At 43.6% G+C, this 25,824-nt stretch overlaps 1 protein-coding gene across 1 annotated transcript; it reads right to left on the reverse strand.

Annotated features, from left to right (window-relative positions):
• Window positions 1-15,697: 15,697 nt before the first annotated feature.
• On the reverse strand, window positions 15,698-25,609 carry gata2a (GATA binding protein 2a; the record flags this gene model as incomplete). The annotated part of the gene is made up of 5 exons (XM_080727881.1): window positions 15,698-16,003; window positions 17,468-17,593; window positions 20,950-21,095; window positions 23,947-24,510; window positions 25,375-25,609. The coding sequence occupies 5 exons, from the start codon at window positions 25,607-25,609 to the stop codon at window positions 15,698-15,700; spliced, it is 1,377 nt and encodes a 458-aa protein (XP_080584007.1).
• Window positions 25,610-25,824: the final 215 nt, after the last annotated feature.

Genomic DNA, 25,824 nt, shown 5'->3' on the forward strand with positions numbered 1-25,824 from the left:
ATGATTAACTAGCACATGCTTGTTAAACTTTCATGTCCCAGACTTTAACTTTCAGATATACAAAGATTATTATCCATCTTCAGACTAGAAAATCATTATGTAAACAAGGTGAAACATGATTAAATATTTCAACCAGTGCCCCAACATAGGCCTTTTAAAAAGCAAGTGTGTTTGTTTCTTACACTCCAACGTCAAGCCTATCCTCTCTCATTATCAATCTCCTTTTCCTATCTTTGGCATGCTTTTATGGTCTGAATTGGTCCTAATAGTACAGCATAAGTACTTCCTGTTTGAACTCCTCACTTCCTGTTTTTCTTTTTTTTTTCATTACTAGAGCTTGAGAAGGACGCCTACTCATGCAGTCAAGCTCAACATGCAGCTGTACTGTTACTGTACCTTGGTCTGTCAAGGCTTGGCCTGGTGGGAAAACTTGAGATGAGAGGTTACTTCTGATCAGTGTTGGAGAATTAACCCATTTAGGCCTGAGATTATTGAATGCTTCAACTATAGAAAAATAGCAGATATACAAGCTCACAGCGTGGCACCGAGTGCCGCGCTGCGAGCTTGTAGATCTGCTATTTTTGAAAAAGTCGTGAAAATGAGTGCAAATCTTTGACTTGTATGTATTTTTAAAGCGAACATTTGTAACTCAAATGTTGCTTCTGGGTGGTCCCTGGAACTAAATATTTTGTGATGGGGATCCGTGGCCAAATACATATCATTTTGGGGGTCCTTCACATGAATAAGTTTGACAACCACTGGCATAGTAGTCTCTCAAGAACAGACTAACTGAGCTCCAGTTAAGTGAAAAGGACCTTTTCTTTGATGATGGCTAGCCAGATTGCTGACATAGAAACATGTTTTTTTTTTTTAAACCTTCTAAGGATTCAAAAATAGCAGATCTACAAGCTTGCAGCACGGCACTCGGTGCCGCGCTGTGAGCTTGTTGCGACCGTAAGGTCGCAGTTTAGTATCAAAACCTCCACCGGCCGTCCGTCACGTCACACGTCACACCTTTGCCCTGCTCATATCTCCGCATCAGTATGACATCACACTGCTGACATCAGTATGACATCTGATGTCAGCAGTGTGATGTGTACACAAACCTTTGTGTACGTTGCTGTGGCAACAGTCTGTTGTTGCTGGTCTGTTAGTGTACGTTAGCAACCACCTTAGCAACCATGGTTTTACCCTAGCAACCAACTGTTTACCCTAGCAACCAACTGTTTACCATAGCAACCATGTTTTTTTTACCCTAGCAACCAACTGTTTACCATAGCAACCATTTTTTTACCCTAGCAACCAACTGTTTACCATAGCAACCATGTTTTTTTTTACCTTAGCAACCAACTGTTTACCATAGCAACCATGTTTTTTACCCTAGCAACCAACTGTTTACCCTAGCAACCAGCTGTTTACCATAGGTAAACAGTTGGTTGCTAAGGTATTCCTGGCTGTATGGTCTGAGTCGAGGAATGCTTCTCTCTTCTCCGGTGTCAAAGGCTCCTATTTATAGGGCTTGTTTGTGTATGAAGGTGACATCAGCATGATGTCATCTTGATGACGTCACTAACTAGACATCTCCATATATGGGCCGCTCATTTGTGTACGATGTGATATTAGCGTGATGTCACCCTGATGAGGTCAGCAGCTAGATATCTCCATATATGGAGATATCGAATGTGAGGTGAGGTGAGATACGTCAGTCATCTTCATATATGGAGATTCATGGAGATAAGCGACCAACGGTCGCTTATCTCCCGATTAGGGAGTCTTACTGGTATATCTGCTATTTTTCAATAGTTATAGCATAAAATAATAATACACTATAATGTGTACCCGTTCTGAATAGGATAATAATGACGATCTAATGAAGACCTTTTAGACCTCCAGAGGCGTCATTTCATTCAAAGATAACAAGAGGGTGGCAAGAAAACGTGACCACTTTACATTGATTTAAAAAACTGATATAACACGGTGCCACTTCTTTTTTGAACGCAATGGATGCGGACGGCATGTCCCTTTCTGGCGCCTACTTCTCTAAAGTGAGTGACAGCCACACCACTGGATGGAGCGACCATGATCTGGTACCACCCAAATTTAGAACATGGGAAAATTCTATTTCTACTACTCAGCCACCCAAATGTGGGATGCCCTGACACCGTTAAAATATGTGAATTGCTGATTTCTTAAATTCGCATCGAGGAGGTGTCATTCACTGCCACCGTTTTCCCCTTTACTCCTTTCAAACGATGCCTCTGCTTTTATCCAGCACGATAAGGGGTAAGATTACCATTACTTGTGTGCGTGCGTGCGTGCGTGTGTGCGTGCGTGTCTCTGTGGCTAATCTCACAAACCACTGGACCGATCAGCACCAAAGGTACTAGCTGGCAGTAGGCCATGCATGCAAGTAAATCCCCAAATTCTTTATTTTTTGTGTGAATATTTTTTTCACATTTGCCAAACGACTGGTCAGCCTTGCCCAAATATGGAGTTCCACACACTGACGTCATCAATATGAAGTCATCAAATATGACGTCAAAGATAGGTAGACGTGCACCTGTTTGTGACTCATTTCTGACATTCAGAAAGGTTGTGAGAATCGGTGTCAGGATGCAGCAGAGATCATCGGCAATAATCTCCTCTCCTACGATGTGGTGACAGTGAATATCGTCAAAGATCTACTGATTTCATTTGCTTTATTTAGCACACATTTTTTAAACAATACAAAAAAAACAGTACACAAAATATAGAAGGGAAAGGGGCCAGGAGGATGCAAGAAGCCCAGGGGGCTTACCTTCGCCGGTTGTCTGTCAGTCAATCCCTCCGTCTGTCCGTCACGCCACGTCACACTTTTGGTCCTATTCTTATCTCCGGCACCCTTGCCCCTATCCATGCCAAACTTTGCACACACACTCCTTGGCTAGCAAACCACAAACTCCACCCCTGATTTCTCACATGCCCCTCTTCTAGCGCCACCATGAGGTTGCTAAGGCCAATTTGTGTATATGCGACCTGACGGTTGCTTATCTCCCAATTAGGGAGTCTTACTGGTGATATTTGATTTCATTTGCTTTATTTAGTGCACATTTCTTAAACAATACAAAACCAGTAAACAAAATATAGAAGGGAAAGGCATAAGCATTAGTATAACATACAATTTGCTAACAATTAGCCAACAGAGTTAGTACGTATGATTATAGAGAATTAGAATTAACATGATTGCATCATAAAATAAAATAAAAAAGGTCAACATAGATGAAATACATGATTATTTGATATCAATGGATGATGACCCCCCCCCCTGGTCATCTCTTGAAGGAGTTGTGAAACACTGTGGCTGCATGTGTGATTTGTTCCCTGAATCATGCATCTTAGAAGGACCCCCACCTTTCTTACTCTATGGGCTTCATAGAAAGTGTTACCGGAATTTCTTCTAAATGTTTTGAAAAGGGGAAGTTTGACAGCGTTTTTTGTTATAGCATGATCACTGTGGCCTCTCCACTTCAAACTGTAAAGTACCTCAATGGAAATGCTGCATCATTGTTGTCTGTCATCGTTGTGACGCTATTGCATGTTTTTTAATCTTATACAAACAAGCCGTGGTGGAAAAAGTACTCACATATCTTACTTAACCCATTTAGAACGGGTACACATTATTGTGTATCATTATTTTATGCATTAACTATTGAAAAATAGCAGATATACAATCTCACAGCACGGCACCGAGTGCCGCGCTGAACTGCTATTTTAGAAAAATCGTGAAAATTAGAATTTTGACCCGATTCTATAAGTGTCTTTTGAATCCTTCTAAGATTTTTTGAAAAACCTATGTTTCTATGTCAGCAATCTGGCTAGCCATCGTCAAAGAAAAGGTGCTTTTCACTTAAATGGAGCTCAGTTAGTCTGTTCTTGAGAGACTACTATGTCAGTGGTTCTCAAACCTTTTCATGTGAAGGACCCCCAAAATGACAGGCATTTGGCCACGGACCCGCATCTCAAAATATTTCGTTCCAGGGACCACCCAGAAGCAAAATTTGAGTTACAAACGTTCGCTTACATATAGTCAAAGATTTGCACACATTTTCACGACTTTTTCAAAAATAGCAGATCTACAAGCTCGCAGCGTGGCACTCGGTGCCGCGCTGTGAGCTTGTATATCTGCTATTTTTCACTGGTTAAAGCATTCAATAATTCTAGGCCTAAATGTGAAGGTATATCAATAGCGCAATGTAGAAGCACTCTGTTACAAGTAAAAGTCCGGTGATCAAAATTCACTTTATTAAAAGTATTGGCATCAAAGTACCAAAAGTAAAAGTACTCATTGCAGAATTTCCTTCATTGTCTCTTTAAAATAGCAGATCTACAAGCTCACACCGCGTCGGGCGTGTTGTGAGCTTAGCCTAAGTTTAAATAGGGTTGAAGTGGTTAATGTATGTTTTGTATTAATAATCAAAATCTGCAAAAGTAACTAGTAACTAAGTTTTCAAATAATTGTTTATTGAGTATAAAGTACAATATTTACCTGTGAGATGTAGTGGAGTAGATGTAAAAGTATTGGAAATTGGAAATACTCCAGTAAAGTAAAAGTACCTAATTTACTCAAGTAAAGCGTACTTAAATTGTACAATGTACTTACTTTCCACCACTGCCAAGCAACGTTGTGCTTTGTATACAATAGGCTCTTACCGTACATTGTGCTACATTACTGACAGTAGAAGCAATAAACACATTCTGCGCTTGTGTTCTGTGAATATCGTGCAATATATTAACTCTTACAGCCTTAATATCCTCAAAGTGATCTGAGAAAGGAGGAGGGTACTTTTTCAGTTAGGCCAGTGCAAAGGTCAACCCCCATGACAACACACACACACACACACACACACACACACACACACACACACACACACACACACACACACACACACACGCACATGCACACGCGCACAAGAGACCTGCATCTGAACCTCGCTCCACTTCCTTTCATCTTGGGCGTCTCTCTCCCTAACTCCACTTTAGTGAGGGGAAGGCCGGGGTACCTTTTGATTCCACTAATTCAATTGGATGGAAAAACAAATATACCAAGAGAACGAGAGACAAGGAGAGAGTGGGAGTCAGAGGGGGGAGGGGGAGGGGGGTTCTGGGCAGGCGAAAAAAGAATGAAGAGATGGGCTGCAGTAGACAGTGGTGGAAAATGTACTTAAAAAGTAAAAGTATCAATACTGCAATGTAGAAATACTCTGTTAGGGTGCCCTCACACCAAAATACCTATGAGAGTGGAATCCGCGTTCCGCCAATGCATTTCAATGATAAGGGAGCGTTTTTTTGCAGAAATCCTCTGCTGGCATGAAACCGCTTCACTCTCATTGAAATGCATTGGCGGAACGCGGATTCCACTCTCATAGGTATTTTGGTGTGAGGGCACCCTTACGCTGCACCCACACCAAAGTACCTATGAGGGTGGATTCCCCATTCCGCCAATGCATTTCAATGAAAATGGAGCGTTTTCATGCCAGTAGAGGATTTCTGCAAAAAAACGCTCCATTCTCATTGAAATACATTGGCAGAATGGGGAATCCACTCTCATAGCTACTTTGGTGTGGGTGCAGCCTTACTGGTAAAAGTCCGGAATTCAAAATGTACTTGAATAAAAGTATGAAAGTATTGGCATCGACATGTACCAAAAGTACCAAAATTAAAAGTAGAAAATGTTTGAAAATAGCAGATCTACAAGCTCACAACGGGTCGCATTTTCAAATAGCCTAGGTATAAAATAGGGCTAAAGTGGTTAATGTTTTATATTATTATAATTTATATCTGCAAAGTAACTAGTAACTACATTTTTCAAATAAATGCAGTTAAGTAAAAGTACAATATTTGGATCCGAGATGTAGTGGAGTTCTAAGTAAGACCATTGGAAATTGGAAATACTCTAGTAAAGTACAAATACCTCAAAATTGTACTTAAGTGCAGTACTTAGGTAAATACTTAGTTACTATACACCACTGACGGAAGAAACAGAGAGGAGGAGGAAGGTACAAAGAGAGGGGGGGGGAGTTGGGGTGGTTAAGGAGTAGAGAGGCCAAAGTAGTTGAAACATGAAATTCCAGGTTGAAGCCGTAAAGCTCTCAGTGTTCTGGTCTTTTTAGGTGACGGCCACCGCCACCCAGACTCATGATCTGAGGCCATACATGTCCTCCACTCTTACATCTCTCGTTTTATGGTATATAGTTTACTGCACCACCGGAGTAGTTTCCACTGAAGATAGCTAAATATCCTATTTTATGATTCTTCTCGTGGCTCGTGTGACAACTTATTTATATATTTATGATTTGGGGTGGAAAAAAGAGCCGGGGGTAGTTGGGGGCTGCCTTGTTCAATTTAGCGTCTAGGTTTAGTGAATGACATCGTTCAACAATATTGTCACTGTCGGGCAGAAACCTCGTGTCTCCAAGTTTCAAATTTGAACATTTTATTGCAAAGTAAAGCACTGCTTCATCATACAAGGCCATTGCACAAAAGTAGTGAAAACAGCTGATCTACAAGCACGCAACGCCTCGTGGTGCGAGGCGTTGTGTGCTTGTAGATTGTCTGTTTTTACTAGTTTAAATCATTTTAAAAATGATATACAAAACAAACGGTTTTGGACATACAAGGTTCCCACCCGACAGCGACGATATGTTGGCTAACGCACGTACAAATGTAAACAGGTAGAGAATGTCATGGCAGTGGAACGTTGGCGGATGCCCACATGGCCTGGCCCTGCATGCTGCCAAGCAGCCACTCGGGTCGTTTCCAAGCGGGAACTCTAAAACCTGCTGCTCGCTCAACATGCAGTCCCAGGGACCCCCAGGGGTCCTTGAGGGAGTTCCAGTGGGTCCCCAGTTTAAAGGAGTGATAGATAGGAGCCAAACACAATGTAGAATTTAGGCATTTAGATGTCTACGCTCTTAATCTAGAGCGATTTACAGTAAGCTAGGTAAACAAACATGAGGTACTACTGTACATCAATTGTATAGTCTAGAGCAGGGATCTTCAACGTTTTCAGGCCGGGGACCCCCAAACTGATGGGGAGATGGAGCAGGGACCCCCTACCACCTCGTAGGGTGGGGGGGTCGGGGCTACGACATATTTTTTATTTTAAACATGTACAAGTTACAGCGAGCAGGGTGGGCCGTACCACTATCATTTCTAAACATACTACTTATTAACTGAGAACCAATGTCAATAATATCAACAATCTGTCAATTGCATAGTAATCATGTATTCAAGCTATTCAAAATGGATAGAATCATGATTTATTTTTTAACATAAATGTGAAAAAAAAAAAAAACATTTTTTAAAATCTTTTTTTTTTTTTTAGCAATAATTTCGCGGACCCCCTGCAGTACCTCCGCGGACCCCCTAGGGGTCGCGGACCCCCTGTTGAAGACCCCTGGTCTAGAGTTCAGGCCGCTGCGCGGCCTTCACCGCCATGTTGCGGCAGTGTGGTGTGTGTAATGGCCAAATATGGGTAATTCTTTTTTTGAGAAAAAATAGTTTTTTGAGAAAAAATAGTTTTTTGAGAAAAAAAAAGTTTTTTGAGAAAAAAAGGTTTTTTGAGAAAAAAAACGTTTTTTGAGGAAAAAAAGTTTTTTGAGGAAAAAAAAAGTTTTTTGAGAAAAAACAAGTTTTTTGAGAAAAAAAGTTTTTTGAGAAAAAAAGTTAGTTTTTTGGAAAAAAAAAAGTTTTTTGAAAAAAAAAGTTTTTTGAAAAAAAAAGTTTTTTGAGGAAAAAAAAAGTTTTTTGAGAAAAAAAAAAGTTTTTTGAGAAAAAAAAAAGTTTTTTGAGAAAAAAAAAAGTTTTTTGAAAAAAAAAAACGCGTGCGCACACACACGCACACGCACACACACACACACACACACACACACACACACACACACACACACCCCTCTGTTGTAATTCGATACTCTACTCTGCTCAGCTCCTCTCCCCCCCCTCCCCTCCATCTGTAACTTGATACTCTGATGATCATTTTGACGTTTCAGCACTGGCCAGAATGGTCAGAATACTCTGTCAGGACTGGCTGCTCTGCGTGAGGCGAGATTTTGTTAAATTGAAATAAATGCGGTTCAAAGAGTGGCATGTTTAAAATGTGGACAGTGGGAAATTTTCACGTTTGTTTGACGTGGTGGCTATGTTTGTGAGAGGTGTTTGTGAGAATATGTAGCTAAACATTCTGGTTTAGGTTTGCCTCCAATTGATCCAATATAGATGCTTGATAGTCGACTAGGATCATAAACCATGAACCTATCGTCAGTCTGAACAGTATAATATTAAAAAATCAATACAAATCTGTACTGTACATTGAAACAAAACAAATGATAGAATGCCAGGTCAACAAATGAACCTGCATGGCATTTGTCATGCTAATAAAAAGTCCTGTATGTAACTGTAAGTCTGTAACATACAGGACTTTATAGTGTACAGATTGGGGTCCTAGAAATAAAAAAGATCATCTCAAATGGGGATTGGGGGACTAATGCATGTTAAACTGGGGGTCGTTGAAATGAAAAACCACACTCATGTATTCCTGTGCCCATTGCAAGTACAAGTAGAAATGTGAAATTCTGGTAAATTGCAGGTGTGGTTGCACTGACTGACATGAGTCGCAAGGAATCCACTTGAAAATGCATTCCGACCATTTATATTACATATTGTGATGTCACATGAAGCACGACCAATCCTGTCCGATTGGACATTATATTGTCCAATCAGAAAAGGGTCAGAAAAGGTCCATTGAACTCAATGGACTTTTGGGGAAAAGTTACAGAAAACAGGTATACTCTAGGTCAGGGGTCTTCAACAGGGGGTCCGGGACCCCTAGGGGGTCCTCAGAGTTACTACAGGGGGTCCTCCAAATCTTTGAGTGATAGAAACTTTTTTCTCCTTTTTTAACCACTTGAACCCTAGTGTTCATATTCTGAGAACTTTAGCCAAAAATAGCAGATGTACAACCTCACAACGCCTCGCACTGTGAGCTTGTAGATCGGCTATTTTCGGCAAAGAGCTTTGGTGTAGAGGGGGAAAAGAGCAGACTAAGTATAGAGTGAAAGGTCATGTTTATTAAGTATTGAAGGTTCAAGTGGTTAAATATCTGAAAACACAAATTGACATGAATCCAAAATACACTGATGATTGTGCTTTCAAACAATGAAACTATATGGAATCTATGAACAGGTGGTGGGGGTCCCTGCTTCATCTCTCTCTCAACTAAGGGGTCCTTGGCCTGAAAACGTTGAAGACCCCTGCTCTAGGTGAAATAAAGGTTTACAGAAAAAAGGTGGACAAGAACAATAATTAATTTTGTAAATGATATCGGCCTATTAAGAGGATATCGCACTACCAGAGGAGTTAGCGATGGTAACAAAAGTTAACCCTGAGAGAGAGTGTCGAAATGTCCCTCTCTGAGAATGAAATGAACACTTGAGATTTGGCCGTGTATTCACAGGTCTACTTCGTCCTTACGTTGCACAAAACACGTTGTTTCTGTCTCCATGTGCGATACAAGCAGACTCGTCATAGCGCCACCCCTGTCTGTGGTCTAATGTATTGCAGCCACATATCGTCGTTGTCGGGTGGAAACCTTGTATCTCCAAGTTTCAAATGTGTATGTTTTTTTGACAAAGTAAAGCCCTGCTTCATCATGCAAGGCCGTCGCACAAAAGTAGTGAAAACAGCAGATCTACAAGCACACAACGTGTGCTTGTAGATCGGCTGTTTTCACTAGTTTAAATCATTTTTAAAATGAAAAATGCTAAACAAACGGTTTTGGACATACAAGGTTTTCACCCGACAACGACGATATGTTTGTATTCTTATGTAAGTGTGTGTGTGTGTGTGTGTGTGTGTGTGTGTGTGTGTGTGTGTGTGTGCGTGCGTGCGTGCGTGCGTGCGTGCGTGCGTGCGTGCGTTCAGGCTGGCTGGAGCAACTCTGGGAGTCGCTGGCCTGGCAGAGTGCTGTATTATTTTTGGGAGGACTCCTCCTTCCCTCTGGAGGGCCTCATTGAAGAGTGCCGGTCCCCTCTGCTCTGCCTCCCCCCCTCTCCTCTCTCCGTCTCTGGGACCGCCGCCAAGCCCAGCCACGCAGGCTCACTGGCTGCAGCCAGGGGCGTCACAACAAGGGGTAGGAAAGTGGGACTGAGTCACCAGGGCCCAAGGTGGTGGAGGGGCCCTATAGTAACTTTAGCTATTGAAAAATAGCAGATATACAAGCTCACAGCGCTGCGAGCTTGTAGATCTGCTATTTTTTGAAAAGTCATGAAAATGTGCGCAAATCTTTGAATATATGTATTTTTTAAGTGAACATTTGTAACTCAGATTTTGCTTCTGGGGGGTCCCTGGAATTAAATATTTTGAGATGGGGGGGGTCCTTCACATGAAAAAGTTTGAGCATCACTGACATGGAAACATAGGTTTCTTGGCACACATTTTCAAGATTTTTCAAAAAATAGCAGATCTACAAGCTCGCAGCGCGGCACCGAGCTTGTATATCTGCTATTTTTCAAAAGTTAACATTCATGGGGGGCCCGCAGTGAATCCTTGTACGCAGGGCCCAGAATTTGGTGTGACGCCCCTGGCTGCAGCCGCATGCACACGGCCCAATGGAGCTCCACTCTCTGGGCCTGCATCATGTAGCTCGGCCCGCTAATGTGTTCCTCTAACTCTGTAAGAGTTTACAAATGTGACCAAAATGGACCGGCGGCAATGCCATTGTTCTCAAATACTTTTATGTAAAGGAACCCCAAATTGATATGTATTTGGCCACGCAGGCTCCCATTTGAAAAGAGTTTGTGCCAGGGACCCTCATAAGATGTCAACATTTTTCAAAAATATTAGCATGTCTACAGGCTCACAACGCTTCTATAAAGTGTAACTGTTCCTCATTTTGCTGCAGGGGACCCTCTGGACCCCACCCCAGGCCCCCACCCTAAGGAGACCTGGGGGTCCACAGACACCAATTATTTAAGGGTCCATTCAATTATATTTTGTACACTCTTTGAGGTACAAATGGATAAATAAACACTGCGATAGGCTACTCACAGCTAGTCTGACTGTCTAGTTATACAGCTAGACCGTCTATTGGCAGCCGAGCCAATAGACACAGCAAAAATACTAATATTAATGTACATTTTAACTCGTAGTTACATTTCGGACTTTAATTCAGACATTTGCTGTTTATCTTCTTCACCGGTGTGAAGATACTCTGAAAGGGCCACTACTCTCTCGGACGCTGCCCTCCGGTCCCATCATTCCCATGCTTATATGCTCAACAATGCGGGCACTATTATAGCGTTTAATAAATGTATGCAGGGGTTATCAATATGTCTGTACACAGACAAATGTGTCTGTAGCAAAGACTTGGCCTGGTCCGTGGCACATTTTAGATTTTCTGTTTTACACACTATTATAATGTTTGATTTTGGTCATAATACCCAATTACTGAATGTCAAATCTCCCGGTTTTCTTTAGGAAATGTATGACACTGATTTACTACGACGCTATGACACATTATGCGATCACTAGTAGACCTACTAGTGGTTCTCAAACGTTTCATTTGCTAGGACCACCGTGACGAGTATACAAATGGAACGAAATGGACCATTTCGTTCCATTTGTACGCTCTCAGAGTTCCAGACCTGTTATGGTCATTCAGGGCTATCTCTTTATGTGTTTCTGGTAACATTATAGCCTATGTCCGCAAATGTTGTATGTCCGTGGCAAAAAGTGTAATTTGGACAAAAATGTCCACCCCAAGCAAACATGACGATGACCCCTGAATGTATGCTACCGCAGCCAGCCAGCCGGGGTGTTCCACTTTTAAACGGCTAATGAAATAACACCCAGCCTAAGTCTGTGGATAAATATTATTGGCCTGTTTCAAAAAATGGTCGAGCCCCCTGTGGAAAGCCAGCAGATGTTGACTGGGCGGTGGAGGGTTCAGGGAGGGGTAGTGGTCCTACAGTCGGACCGGGTTTGTCCTCTGGGTGTGTGTGTGTGTGTGTGTGTGTGTGTGTGTGTGTGTGTGTGTGTGTGTGTGTGTGTGTGTGTGTGTGTGTGTGTGTGTGTGTGTGTGTGTGTGTGTGTGTGTGTGTGTGAGGGGGCAGTGCAGCGCTCTGTGACGATGACCTGAAATTGGCCCTTAATCGAGCAGACTCATTAGTGTGGCTGGCTCTGTTTTAAGTTTCCCCCCAAGTTCCTATACTTTACTGTAATGGTTCGTAAGGGGGGGGGGGGGGGGGGGGGGGGGGGGAGAAAAAGAGAGAGAGAGTGAGAAAGAGACGGAGCATAAACGACATAGTATATCGTCGTTGTAGGGTGGAAACCTTGTATGTCCAAAACCGTTTGTTTTGTTTAGCATTTTTAAAATGATTTAAACTAGTGAAAACAGCCGCGAGGCGTTGTGTGCTTGTAGATCAGCTGTTTTCACTACTTTTGTGCGATGGCCTTGTATGATGAAGCAGTGCTTTACTTTGCGAAAGAATGTACAAATTTGAAACTTGGAGATACGAGGTTTCTGCCCGACAGTGACGATATATATATATATATATTATATATTATATATATATGAGACATGGGAGAGTTGAAAGGGGGAGAGAACAAATGAAAGCGCAAAACAAATGGAGAGCCAGAGAGCGCCAGAGAAAGAGAGAGAGAGGGGGGGAGGGGGGGAGAGTCAAAGCCTGCTTCCTGATGTCCTCCTCAGCTGTGTGCACATCTGTGCACGAGGGCTCCAAACAGCCCCCCACGTGTTTGCTCATGGGTTGCTCTTGATTGCCTTTCCTTCCTCCCCTCTCTCTCTCTCTCCCACTAAAGACCTGCTTGTCCTTCCTCTCACTCCAGTCACTACGGCCCAGACAAGAGAGGAGATAGCCTGTGCGCAGCAGCAGGACACACGCACACACGTACAACATTCTCAGCATTGATCTAACTCCCGAAACACTTGCAGGTTCCATTTGGTTAACTAACATTATTGTGTATCATTATTTTATGCTTTAACTATTGAAAAATAGCAGATATACAAGCTCACGGTGCCGCGCTGCGAGCTTGTAGATCTGCTATTTTTGAAAAATCGTGATTAGAATTTTGACCTGACTCTATAAGTGTCTTTTGAATCCTTCTAAGGTTTTTTGAAAAACCTTATGTTTCCATTTCAGCAATATGGCCAGCCATCGTCAAAGAAAAGGTCCTTTTCAACTTAACTGGAGCTCAGCTAGTCTGTTCTTCAGACACTACTATGTCAGTGGTTCTCAAATGTTTTCATGTCAAGGACCCCCAAAATGATATTTATTTGGCCACGGACCCCCATCTCAAAATAGGGACCACCCAGAAGCAAAATTTGAGATACAAAAGTTTGCTTTGAAAATAGTAATACATATATTCAAAGATTTGCAGACATTTTCACGACTTTTTCAAAAATAGCAGATCTACAAGCTCGCGAGTGCCGCGCTGTGAGCTTGTATATCTGCTATTTTTCACTGGTTAAAGCATTCAATAATTCTAGGCCTAAATGGGTTTTAAAGCATTTGTTATACACTCTCGGAGTGACAAAAACAATCACAAATCACCAATCAGCAGATGTGATCATGTTATCTACAGTTTTGAATTGATTTCAACACGTATGCCCTTGCCTTTAGGTTCTTATTTTTATGATCTTCTAGATTCTAGAATGTTTGTGTCAATCAAAAAGAGAAGGGGTTAGCAAGCATGGGTGGCAGCGTGTGTGCGTAACTTTGTGCGTGCGTGTGTGCGTAACTATGTGCGTGCGAGCGTGCGTGCGTGTGCGCGCGTGCATGCTTGCATGTGTACACATGAGTGCATTTGGTCCTTGTCTGTGTATTACAATTTACACATTTTGGCATTTAGCAAACACTCTTAATCCAGAGCGAAAAGTAATATAATGCCTAGAACTAGTCATGCAGGTAAACCACCTATCATAATATCAGTCAAGCAGTAGAATAACCAAACAAAGTAAATAAATAAAAATACAATAATATGTACATTCAAACTATACACACTATGCACTATATTATACATAGTATGTGTGTGTGTGTGTGTGTGTGTGTGTGTGTGTGTGTGTGTGTGTGTGTGTGTGTGTGTGTGTGTGTGTGTGTGTGTGTGTGTGTGTGTGTGTGTGTGTGTGTGTGTGTGTGTGACTCGAGGAGCCCTGCGTGGCCTCTGCTCACCCTGACTTTGGAGCCTGCCGTCTGAGCTCCACAGTTGGTCAAGCCTGGGGGCCTCGGCTCCACAAAGGGCCCTTCTCTCTGTGTGTGTGTGTGTGTGTGTGTGTGTGTGTGCACCAGAGATAGGGGAGGGGCCCCGATCCACTACATTTACCACGCTTTAGGGATCACAGCGATATGTGCTTTAATACATCTGATATCACTTACGATTTTAACTACGACGACCTCTTCATTAAAAACAAGAGTTTTTGTCTGATCCTTGTGATCTCGGTGTGTGTGTGTGTGTGTGTGTGTGTGTGTGTGTGTGTGTGTGTGTGTGTGTGTGTGTGTGTGTGTGTGTGTGTGTGATTGCGTGTGTGGGTGCGTGCGTGCTCATACATGGTGTGCGTGTAACTAAAGAGAGAGAGCGGGGAGGTGAGGGACTAAACTAACGAAGCAGACACATCATTTCATTTAATATTAAACTTTATTTCCTTTATTTTTGTGAGATGGAAAAACGATAAAAAGGTACAGCTCAGGGACAACATTTCATCTAAGATAGGTCAGTGTTTTTCTTTACATAATAACCATGACATTAAAATTATAACAGGTTCCATGTGTCTTTGACGAAAGCTTTAAAGAGTGAAAATAAATTATCGTAGCAATAATTATTACATCAAATATAACAACAATAATAGCAATTAAGCATTTATAAACACTCTATTTACTTGCGTCTTTTTTTCTCTCCAGAAAAGTCCATTATTAAAAACAGGGTGAACATTGTGGGGTTGTGTACAATCCAGCATGTGAAAGGAGCAGTGGTTTGTGGGTAATGTAGTCTGGTGTCTGTCTGGTATACGCAACTGAGGTGCACGGATGGACACGTGGAGCCGAGATCAGCCTCTGCTTCAGAAACTTGCTGAACATTCCTGTCTGTCCATAAACGCCGACCGGGCAAGCAGAGGGCACACGGCCGGCACACATCATCATCTCGGCATGTGACGAGTTAATCTGGAGGTGAACTAAGTGGTTCTTTTAAGACCTCTCGTGAGTTTCCTGCTGCAGGGTCAAGAAGAGGTGGGTACCAAAGTGACATAGTAAAAATAAGCAACCAAAAAAAAAACTAACAGCGTCCCTCCTGCAAGCCTCAGTCCTCCAAGGGCCTTCCTTATACAACAACTCCCTTCTTACAATTTCACACTGCGCTCTTAACAAGAGTCCTGTAATGCACTGCACTCTGTCTGTCTGTCTGTCGCCACCCGTTCTGTCCGTGACCAAAAGGTTCTTGTCGGGGCACAGATGTCAAACATGGCATCCAACTGAAAGTCCACTCCCCCTCCCCTCCCCTTCTTCAACTGCTGTACATGAGGCAACCAGTCAGCTCATCTCAACCATTAAAGTGGTGTTGGTGGCAATATGGGCCTGGGAGCGGGGGGCTCTGTCTGTGGATGGAGGGCGCTGTGGGTGTAGCTGTAGGGGGATGACGGGATGCCTCTTCAGTGGGGTTCAGCCCAGACTGGCGAGCGGCCAGAGTGGTGGTGGTGGGGGTGACCGAAGGACGGGTGGATGGGCGTGGGAGTGGGCAGCATGTGTCCTGAGTGGCTGAAGGGGGTCAGGTGGCCCATGTGGGCCATGTGGCTGGTGAGGCCGGGCGCGCTGCCGAACGGAGAGGACTTGTCATGCATGCACTTGGACAGCTCGTCGAAGCCGTCGCCCGCGCGCTTGCCCCGCTTGGACTTGCTGGACATCTTGCGGTTGCGCGTCTGGATGCCCTCCTTCTTCATGGTCAGGGGTCGGTTGACCTGTCGAGAGAAAGAAACGTGTTTTGTTAAAGACAAACCATGCGAACCAGACAGTGCTTTAAACAGACGTATACCTAATACAACCGTGATTATGTTATGTCTAAGTAAGTTCCTGTTACAAACCAAATGAACCCTATAACGTCCCTATTCTGGGGTGATCATTTGGCAAAAAAGAATTGCTGATCTAACGCATTTTAGATCGGCTATTTTTGGCTATTTGGTGTAGACTATAGAGAGAAAGAATTAGGGGGCCTAGGATGTCTATACTAGGCCCCTGAGGGACTCCAGTAAACTAAGTATAATATAGGGTTTAAGTTGTTAAATAAATATGAGTGTATATTTAAGGATTTTAACCTGGAAAGAAGTTTCAATATAGCCCTAAATACTTGGAAGGCCTACTACTACGGTATCGTAAATTGTCTAGCTTATAATACACCACCATCCAAAAAAAGACAATAAATGTTGTAAAGCAGATTTACATATATAGCCACGTTAAAACGCAGGGCACGAGTGATTTTCGTCTTTTGTCTTCATTTAAGATCCTTTGAACCCTTGAGTCAATATGAATACATGGTGGGGATAGAAGCCACGCCGGGGGAGGCTGGCCTGAAAAGGGACCAGTTTTCAGACACCGTTAGCATCAGTTGTAACCGACGCCGTTCCACCCTGAATGACAGTCCCACCCTCCAGCCTCTCCGGGGAGCTACGCCCCCCATTGATAGCCAAGATGGTTTAATAAAAAGGGAGTGAAAAAAAAAAGAAAACGACCAGTCGGTTCGTGCTTGACAGGGCGAGCAAGGCTTTGTGTCCACAGTCTCAGTCTACGCTGCTCCTAAATCGATGCGAAGCTGTCCGCCCCCTTGACCAGCTCACCCCCACCCCCCAACACCCCCCACCCCGCGCACGTTAATGTGCGCTGTGCTGGCAGCGCTGGACAGTAACTAAGTACATTTACATGCGTATTTTGGAGGTACTTTTACTATACTTGACCGTTTCCTTTTTTGTATATTTTATACACTTCTATTCCACTATAAATCTCAAATAGGCAAATAGGCTATTGTACTTTCTTTTTTTTTTTTTACTCCACAACAATTATTTGTCAGCTTAGTTACTTATTTCTTTGTGGATTTATAGATTGTTAATACAAAACATACATTAACATACATTACATACATTACAGTAACTGTGTCGAAAATAGCAGATCTGCAAGCTCACAGCAGCAATGCAACATGTGAGTGACCCAGCAGATCTTCTTTTACTTTGGTACTGAAATGATGCCAATAGGTCTAATCTTTTATGCATCTTTATTTTTTTATTTTTTTTATTTCTTTTATTTTTTACTCAAGTTGACTTTTTGAATACAGGACTTTTACTTATAACTATTAAACAGAGTATTTCTACTTTGTGGTAGTATTGCTACTTTTACTCAAGTAGCCTGAAAAAAACTCTGAGTGGTCTACTTACATTGTGCAGTTTATAGTACAGGCCGCAGGCGTTGCACACGGGGTCTCCGTTACCGTTGCGTCTCCATAGAGTGGTGGTGGTGGTCTGGCAGTTCGCGCAGCAGGTGCCAGCCCGTCTAGCAGCGGACTGGACGAGAGACAGAGAGAGAGAGAAAACAAATGCATATAAGGGTTAGCCTAATGAATAAAGGCATTCACATGCTTATTTCGATATATTTCAAGAGAGAGAGAGGAGGTCGGACTGGACACTCAACTTGACACAAATACGATTTGTGATAGCCTACTTGAACACCATGACCATTTAGTTGTTTTTAATAGGAGACGATATGCGGCCGCCATATACAGAGGTGGAAAGTAACTAAGTATATTTACTTAAGTACTGTAGCCTAAGTAGGCTACAATTATGAGGTATTTGTACCTCAGAAATATACCTTGACTTTGAGTATATATAGGCCTAGTTCCGATGCCCAAAAGGCTACTTTTACTCCACTACATCTCACAGACAAATAGTGATAGGTTATTATTTGAAAACTTTAGTTAGGCCTACTACTTTGTAGATTTTGATTATAGTGACAAAACATGCATTAACCTCTTAATCCCAATTATAGTCCTACATTTCGGCCATTCGAAAAGCATCGCCACGCATTGTGAGCTTGTAGATCGGCTAATTTTAAAAGATTGTTATAGCTACATTTGAAAAGGGATAATGAGTAGGCCTACTTTTACTTTTGGTAGAATACTTTATCCTTTATTTTTCGCTGGCGACAACGACTTTGGAGGGGGAGCAAAAAAACGGATCAGGCCTCGGATATTAGTGAAAGCATCTCTGATCATTTAAACTTTGACCGCACGCACACCGACTGCCTATATAACATCAAAGCCAGCGCCATTTAGACTGATGAAATTATTTAAAAGTCCTCTATTGAATTAATTGCGCTTATACCGGAATTTATAGCCTCACTTGAAGTCACAGATCAAATTTTCCAATTTGCGCGATAATCTTCATGGATAGGATATAGGCTAAGGTACAAGGCTACATTGTATCTTTTTACATAAACGGCCCGTTTCACTCTGTCTATCTAAGCCATGTCAATAAGTCACATTTCATTAATTTAAAATACATGTAAACTGGGGAGGAAGTCTTCTTGATCGTCTACATTAATTAATATCCTACTATAGGTCTCCTTCGGGGAGATCTAACTCCCGATGCGATGCGTAAAGAGACCACAGCGTCCTGTCTGTGGCAATGCGCCTTTTGTGTCCATTACGGATCAATTCTTCACACATAATAAGAAACATTAGCTTTAACATGCAACGAGCCCCGGGCCAACCATGCACTGCAATGTAAGCAGCAGCACACGCTTTTATTTGTTTTAATTAATTTCAGGTGCAACTCCCATGCTGTTGAAATAGCCTAACAACCCTTGACGACAACAACCCCGACCATTAGGCTATATGCAAAAAAATAAAAAATAAAAATATAGGCTATATATAAATAATAAGACAACAACACAAACATCACGTCGCATTCCAGCGCATAAAGATGGTGCCACTGCCCGCCGAGCAGCAAAGCGTGACAAAACAAGAACGAACGAACATAAATCCATTTATTTTCCAATCCCAACCGCGCCATCCTCCCAGCCAGCAGCATCCCCGCCCGCCCCTCGTGCACGTTCTTTCTCTCTTCACACATAACTGGGTCCTACAGTGTTGTGATAATCGCTTTTACAGTATATGTCAAAGTCTGGCCATGCCGGACACACGCACATGCACGCACACGCACGCACTCACACTCTCCCTCTCTCTCTCTCTCTCTCTCTCTCACTCACACACACACACACACACACACACACACACACACACACACACACACACAAATACATGCAGGGTTTGTTGAAGGCGGAAACACCCGGCAGCCTGGCTTCCTTATCTGGAGCAGGCAGATATCCGGATAGGAAACAACTGGGTGCCCTTTGAACAGTACACTGAAAACACTTGAGCCCGAAAATGCAAAAGCCTCAGCCACCACCACCGGCCGACTCATGGAAAAATGTAGGCCTTTTTGATGGACTAGCCTGGGCTATAGGCTGTAGGCAGGCTGCAGTCAAGGAAGAACATGCTATAAGGGTTTTCCCCCATTCAGTTTCTCCCATCCGAAATATTTGCTATATAGGCCGCCTAAAGTCAAATATCACCTCTTGAGTTGGCAGGTGACAGGTCCCAATGATGAGGAAAATACATTAGAATCCATCACCATTATCGCCGAGTTATCTATATTAACCTGGATCTACAGCTGAAAATCCCAGTAATTTTTACTTGTTAAAAAGTGATTTGCAATATGTATAAGCAACTTACATTTAAAGTGTAGGCTAATGCAGGGCGGATATTAATTGGCTACAGTTTTTTTTCCTCTTTTTTATTTTATTTTCAATTATTGGTGGTCATTGGTTGGCCAGTAGCAAACAATTGTGTCTCTATACTCATTATGAGTTTAGAAATGAGAGTGATTTTTTTCTCCTTCAAATAGCATATTATATAACACACGTTATACAGTAGGCTATAATAGTGAATTATTATAGTCACCCATGTGGTTTCATAACTGAGAGACTAATTTGATTCATTATTATATTAAATTATATTCCAGAGTGACCGATTTAGAAGTAAGGAAAGACTACACTAGACTATTTTTGTTCAGGTTAAATGAATACAAACTTTTCTTTTAAACAGCCGCAACTCTTTTAGGTGAGAATAAGCAATGAACAGCTCTGGGGTCACTCCAAAAACAACCGCTTAAAAATACACATTCTAAAATGTTCTTTCTTTGAGCACATTTAATAACAAGTGGACGCCTAAACCACATTTGCCCCAATCAAGAACACCAACTGATGATGGTGTGAATATTATTTAATGGAACAAAATCAGTTACACTATACTGTATATATGAAGGGTAGATAATGTGCCTTTTCCTTGGTGCTCACACACACACACACACACACACACACACACACACACACACACACACACACACACACACACACACACACACACACACACACACACACACACACGCACTTAAAGTGGCAACAGTGCAACAGCGTCAGTCAGTCACATCCTGGGGTAATAAGACCCTTGTTGCGGGTCCACTTGGTTCCATTTGCACACACACTCTCAGAGCAGGGTGCTAACAGAAGCAGCATGGGCATTGGTATCAGTAACAGTATCAGAAGTAGCAGCAATAATGATAGCAGGAACAATGGCAATAGTAGCAGTATTGTAACGGGCCGTGGAGGGGGGATCACCGGGGGGTGAGAGGCGCAAACAATTCCAGGAAGATCATAGGGAAAATATAACTTTCCTGGAATTGTTCCTGCCCGGCAACTGCTTTGTGCTCACATCGTTTTGGTATAGCCCTCTCTCTCTCAGATGTGAAAGGGCAACGGGGGGGGGGGGGGGGGGGGAGAGCGTTTGGTTTGTGGGACTCACCAGTCTGCGTTTGGGCTTGATGAGAGGCCGGTTCTGCCCGTTCATCTTGTGGTACAGTCCGCAGGCGTTGCACAGGTAGTGGCCCGTGCCGTCCCGCCGCCACAGCGGGGTGGAGGTGGCACCGCAGTTGACGCACTCACGACCCTCTGCATATAGTTCAGGAAGGGGGGGAAGACACAGGGAGATTTATATAATTAAACATTTCACCACCCTGCAGAGGAGCTATACATGATGAATAATGGCCGCGTGCAGCAGCTGTCCAAGCTGAATCAGGCAACCGTGATCCCCCCACATATTAAAAGCGACCACCCCCTTCATTAACACTGTAATATGAAGTCATCGCAGGATCGTTAGAATGAGCGTGCAACGCCTCACAACGTCTTAGATTAAAGCACAGGTGCGTTGTTGGCCCATGCAGGCCACGTGTATATGCCTGTCTCTGGTGCTGCTTGCATGCCTTGCAGGTTGGACTGTGTGGACACAGACACCTCCGTGTAAACCGATCTACAGCGGGGAGACCAGAGACAGCCAGAACGTGTCCAGAGGTGTCCAACGAGATGAATGAGACATGCCATCAAATCAGGCCTGCATTATTCATCAGCGCAGTGGGCACCCACGAGAGGAAACATAAGTGTGTGTGTGTTGTGGTGGTGGTGGTGGTGGTATTAAATGTTGCCGTCTCAGATGAAAAGGTATGCATGCCATTCTCCCGGCTATACTCTTTATGCCATCAAAATAGCTTTCAAATCGACACCACCGCAGTGACCAGGCTGTGTCAACAACCAGACTTGCAGCTTCATTGTTGTGGATGCCGGGGGTCCATGCCTTTTCACCCAGCATGTTAACCATTATAAGCTGCATGAAACTCACTCAGGTATTCCCACACACTCCTCTCCCCTCTCCTCTCCCAAGCAGGTTTGACTGAGTTCAGCCGGGCTGCGGCTAAATGAATTCATTTAATTCATGTGTCCCTCTCTCTCTCTCTCAGTCTCTCCCTGGAGCATCATCTCATTATTCCTATTATAATGTCAGGAGACACCCACAGTCCCACCCTAACTCACAAATGGAATCTGGGCTGAACAATAGCTGGGCTCCTTTTGAAGTATGCGCTGGGTTTTGCCTCAGCCCTTGTACTGTAACCTCCCTCCCTTCGCTATTTCACAAGTCCAGCTATGTAGAAGTAACTATGCAAGATCATTAGCAGCACCTCAAGTCAAGTGAGCACATGCATTGCGTAATTTAAAGGTGGAAATGAGTACAGCTAGAAGATGGCAGGTGAAGGAGAGAAAGGGAGTTGGGGTGGGAGGGTTGTGAAGGCCACTTGCCTTTCTTTTCAGAGAACAGGGGCAGTATAGGTGAGCTTGGGAGATCTGGTTTGAGGTTCAACAGGAAACCGCACTGCTGTAAGGTATGTGCTGACAGCTAAAATGTCATTGTGGCATTTAATACAACAATCAATCACTGTTACCGGCGCTGAACATCGGCTCTGATAGATAAGAGCCTCTTTTAATGGCCCGGCCAATATGTTTGTGTTAGTGATTCAGGCTAAAGCCCAGCCAGCTTCTTTTAAATGTCACAGTGTAACATTTCTCTGTTACAATAGCTAGCATTCACTTAGGCCTGTACACACAAACAGCAGGTATAAAAAGGCATTGGAACAATGAGAAGGATACTCATAATAAGACAACTATGCACTGGGGGTGATCTCTGCATTATGTCCTGTCAGACCCTTTCCAAATAACTCAAAAAGCAGCTCAAACGGTTGTTTAAAAAGGTTAACACTGCTAGGAACACAAAAGACGGTGCCCCCCATGTGAGGTGGTTCAAATATCTGCATATTAATGGTATATACAATAATAATAATATAATTCCACTCTGCTCTATTCACAGTCAGGAATGATTATGATAAAATGACCAGCAGGGGTGGGTTTTTCATTGTACAAACATGGCCTGTAGCCAGAATTGCCTCCACTATATCACTCTATTCACCCTTAATTGATTCATATAGGGCCTATATGGATCAATTAAGGATTAAGAGTTTAGCCTATTATAGGCTATTATAACCAAGAAATTGTGTCTAGGCCAACACTTCCACCAGTATATATTTATCTAATAGTGGAGGCTATGAAGGAGAAGCCATGGACTTGATTCCCCCATACACGCCATCTCACTGCACTATGGGCCAAGGCCATGCTTAAACACACAAACAGCAGGGCTCTGCCGTCTGTGACGATGCGTCCCGGCGGGGCTTTGTTAGTGTTGGGGAGCGGAGCGCAGTGAGGGGAGGTGGGGAGGAGGTCGTGATTTGTTCACTCCGAGGTATACAGGATATGGCAGGAGCCAGCGCGTCGTGACTCCTGCATTTTTCTAAAGCCCAATAAAGGCTAGACCGTTGAAAAGAAAAACAATTCGAGGCACGACTCAAGCATCCATTTCAAACGACAACCTGCTAAACATGATGTGTTATATAAGAATTGGCCCAGAACACATTTTTTGGGTTCAAAATGAACACATTGCTACTTTATATATTTTTTTAAAGTGGAGGGAAAAAGTTCAGTCGTGTTCAAACTCGTCCCCAACATGTACATTAGTGGATGGTTGACCCTGATTAGTCCTTAAATTCCTCACACGAGTGACCCTCTCAAGTGCGTGTGCGTGCGTGTGTGTGTTGTGGGTAAGATGGGATAAAAGATAAGAGTCGCTGGAACACGTTTGGAGTCAAGAGCGCCACGGGCAAAAATATAACCTGATCACCCTGGTAGAAACGGTGGACTAAATCATTGATTCAAAGTTTTTTACGGAATAAAATGCCACAGGTTCATTTCGCGCGTTTAGCCTATAGTAGGTCTACTATATGGACCAATTAAAGGTTTCAAATGAAACGTGTGCAGGCTGTAAATCCCATTAAACATTCGAGTAACGTTAGGCCTGTATTCACATTTTAGAGAGAGTAGCCTGAAACTTTTAGCTAAAAAACTAGAGACATGTGAAACTCACCTGAGCACGATCTGGCTTTGCTTTTACACTTGGGCGTAAAGCTTGACGCGGATCCCCCCAGCAGGCTGCCCGGGTGGAACAGGCTGCCGCTGTACTCGTGGGGCGCGTGGAGCGTGGGGTAGGTCGGGTAGGTGGGGATCGGGTGGTGCGTGGCCGGGGTCTGGGCGTTCATGGAGGCGAGGCTGCTGCGGAGCGGGCTGCAGCTCTCCATTTTCATGCCGGCGTCCGTCAGCTGGTACGACTTGATCGAGTCCTTCTCGTCTCCCATGATTCTCGTGGAAGTCGGCGACGTGGGGCCGGGGTCCGGGGACACGTCCTTCGGGGGCGTGGGGGGGAAGCTGTAAAGGTGCGGGCTGGAGTGGTGGGACGACGGCGTGAGCGAGGACACCGTGGGCGCCGTGCTGGAGGTGCTGCTGCACGGGTAGCCGGGCTTGCTGAAGTGGCTGACCGCCCAGGCGTTGTGGTGGTGGGCCGCGGACAGCGCTGCTTTGCCCGGGTCCAGCCACGGAATGCCGGGGCTGTGGATGAGGTGCGGCCGGCAGACCTGGTTCCCAGTGAGGCGAGCTGAAAAGGCAAAGCGTTCAGTTTTATTTTAGTTTTATGCACGTTTTCGCGCAAATACAGCAAGCTGTCAAGTATAGCCTCCAGTCCTCACCTGTTGAATATTCCAAACTCAAGTCCGACATTGAGTATTTTCAGCACAAGATGTCACAAAATGATTAAAGGCCTTTGGAATAGTCGATTAATTAATAAACGCCTATAGCCTAATTTAAAAAAAAAATGTATTTCTCATATAGCCAAGGATAGTCGTAGGCAGCTTACAAGAGCCGCTAACGAAAATATAGCATGAGATCAAGGCCCAAAAAGTGGACAATAAAACAGCTCTCACTCGCCCTGCACCGCTATCTGTTCATCGGCCGTATGGATGTCGGAGACTAGAGATTGTTATTAGTACATTTGAGGGTTTTATTTTATATCCGGGAAGTGCCTCTCTCTCTTCTCACCCTCTCTCTCTCTCTCTCCCCAGACCCCCTGCCCCAGCAGAGAGGGGTTAAATGACATACTTCCCTTTCCTCTCTCTGTCATTTGCTAGAAATTCCTTTTATGATTCCTGTTGCATTGCAGTGCAGTCAGCAGATAGCCTAGCTCTGGATGAAACAGCAGCAGACTATATTTGATACTGTGTATCCAACACAATCCCACGTACACACTAGGCTACAATATCTACACACACGCAAATATATTCTGTTTTATTATTTATGTATTATTATGTATTTACTTTAATCTCATGCACCATGAAAGGTTTTCTGATAGATTCTATAGAAATAGACAATTACGCTGAATTATCAGTGTGATATCATCCCTCATAGGGCATGGGAGGGATGGAGAGGAGTGGGGAAAAAAATAATAATTATGTCATTATCTTACCATGTGCTTGGCTGTACGTGACCCTCGCCCGGGAGTTGGTATAGTAGGGGTTCCCTTGCGAGTCCAAGTGGTTGAGGAACATGTCCACCTCGTCCTGGGGCAGCAGTGGGGCCATGGGCTCCATGTAGTTGTGGCTCAGGCCGTGGTGGTGCGCAGAGTCCGGGTGGTGCTGGCCGTTGAGCACGGCGTGGTGGTGGGCCATCCAGCGGGACTGGTCGGCTGCTGCCACCTCCATGGCCAAGTGGTCGTGGTACTGTGTCTCCGTAATGCTTCCTGGAGCGTTGTTACTATGCTATTAAAGAAGATTTCTTTTTAATTTTGTGCCGCTCCCAAAACGATTTAGTTATTTTTTTTGGGATGGGGATTCCCCAATTTTTATACTGTCCAGAAATAGGGTAACGTCCTGGCTGCTGCTGATGAGAATGCGAATCCAGAAATCTGGTGGTGGTG

Source organism: Nannobrachium achirus (assembly GCF_963921795.1).
Source record: "Nannobrachium achirus genome assembly, chromosome: 6".
NCBI lineage: Eukaryota > Metazoa > Chordata > Actinopteri > Myctophiformes > Myctophidae > Nannobrachium > Nannobrachium achirus.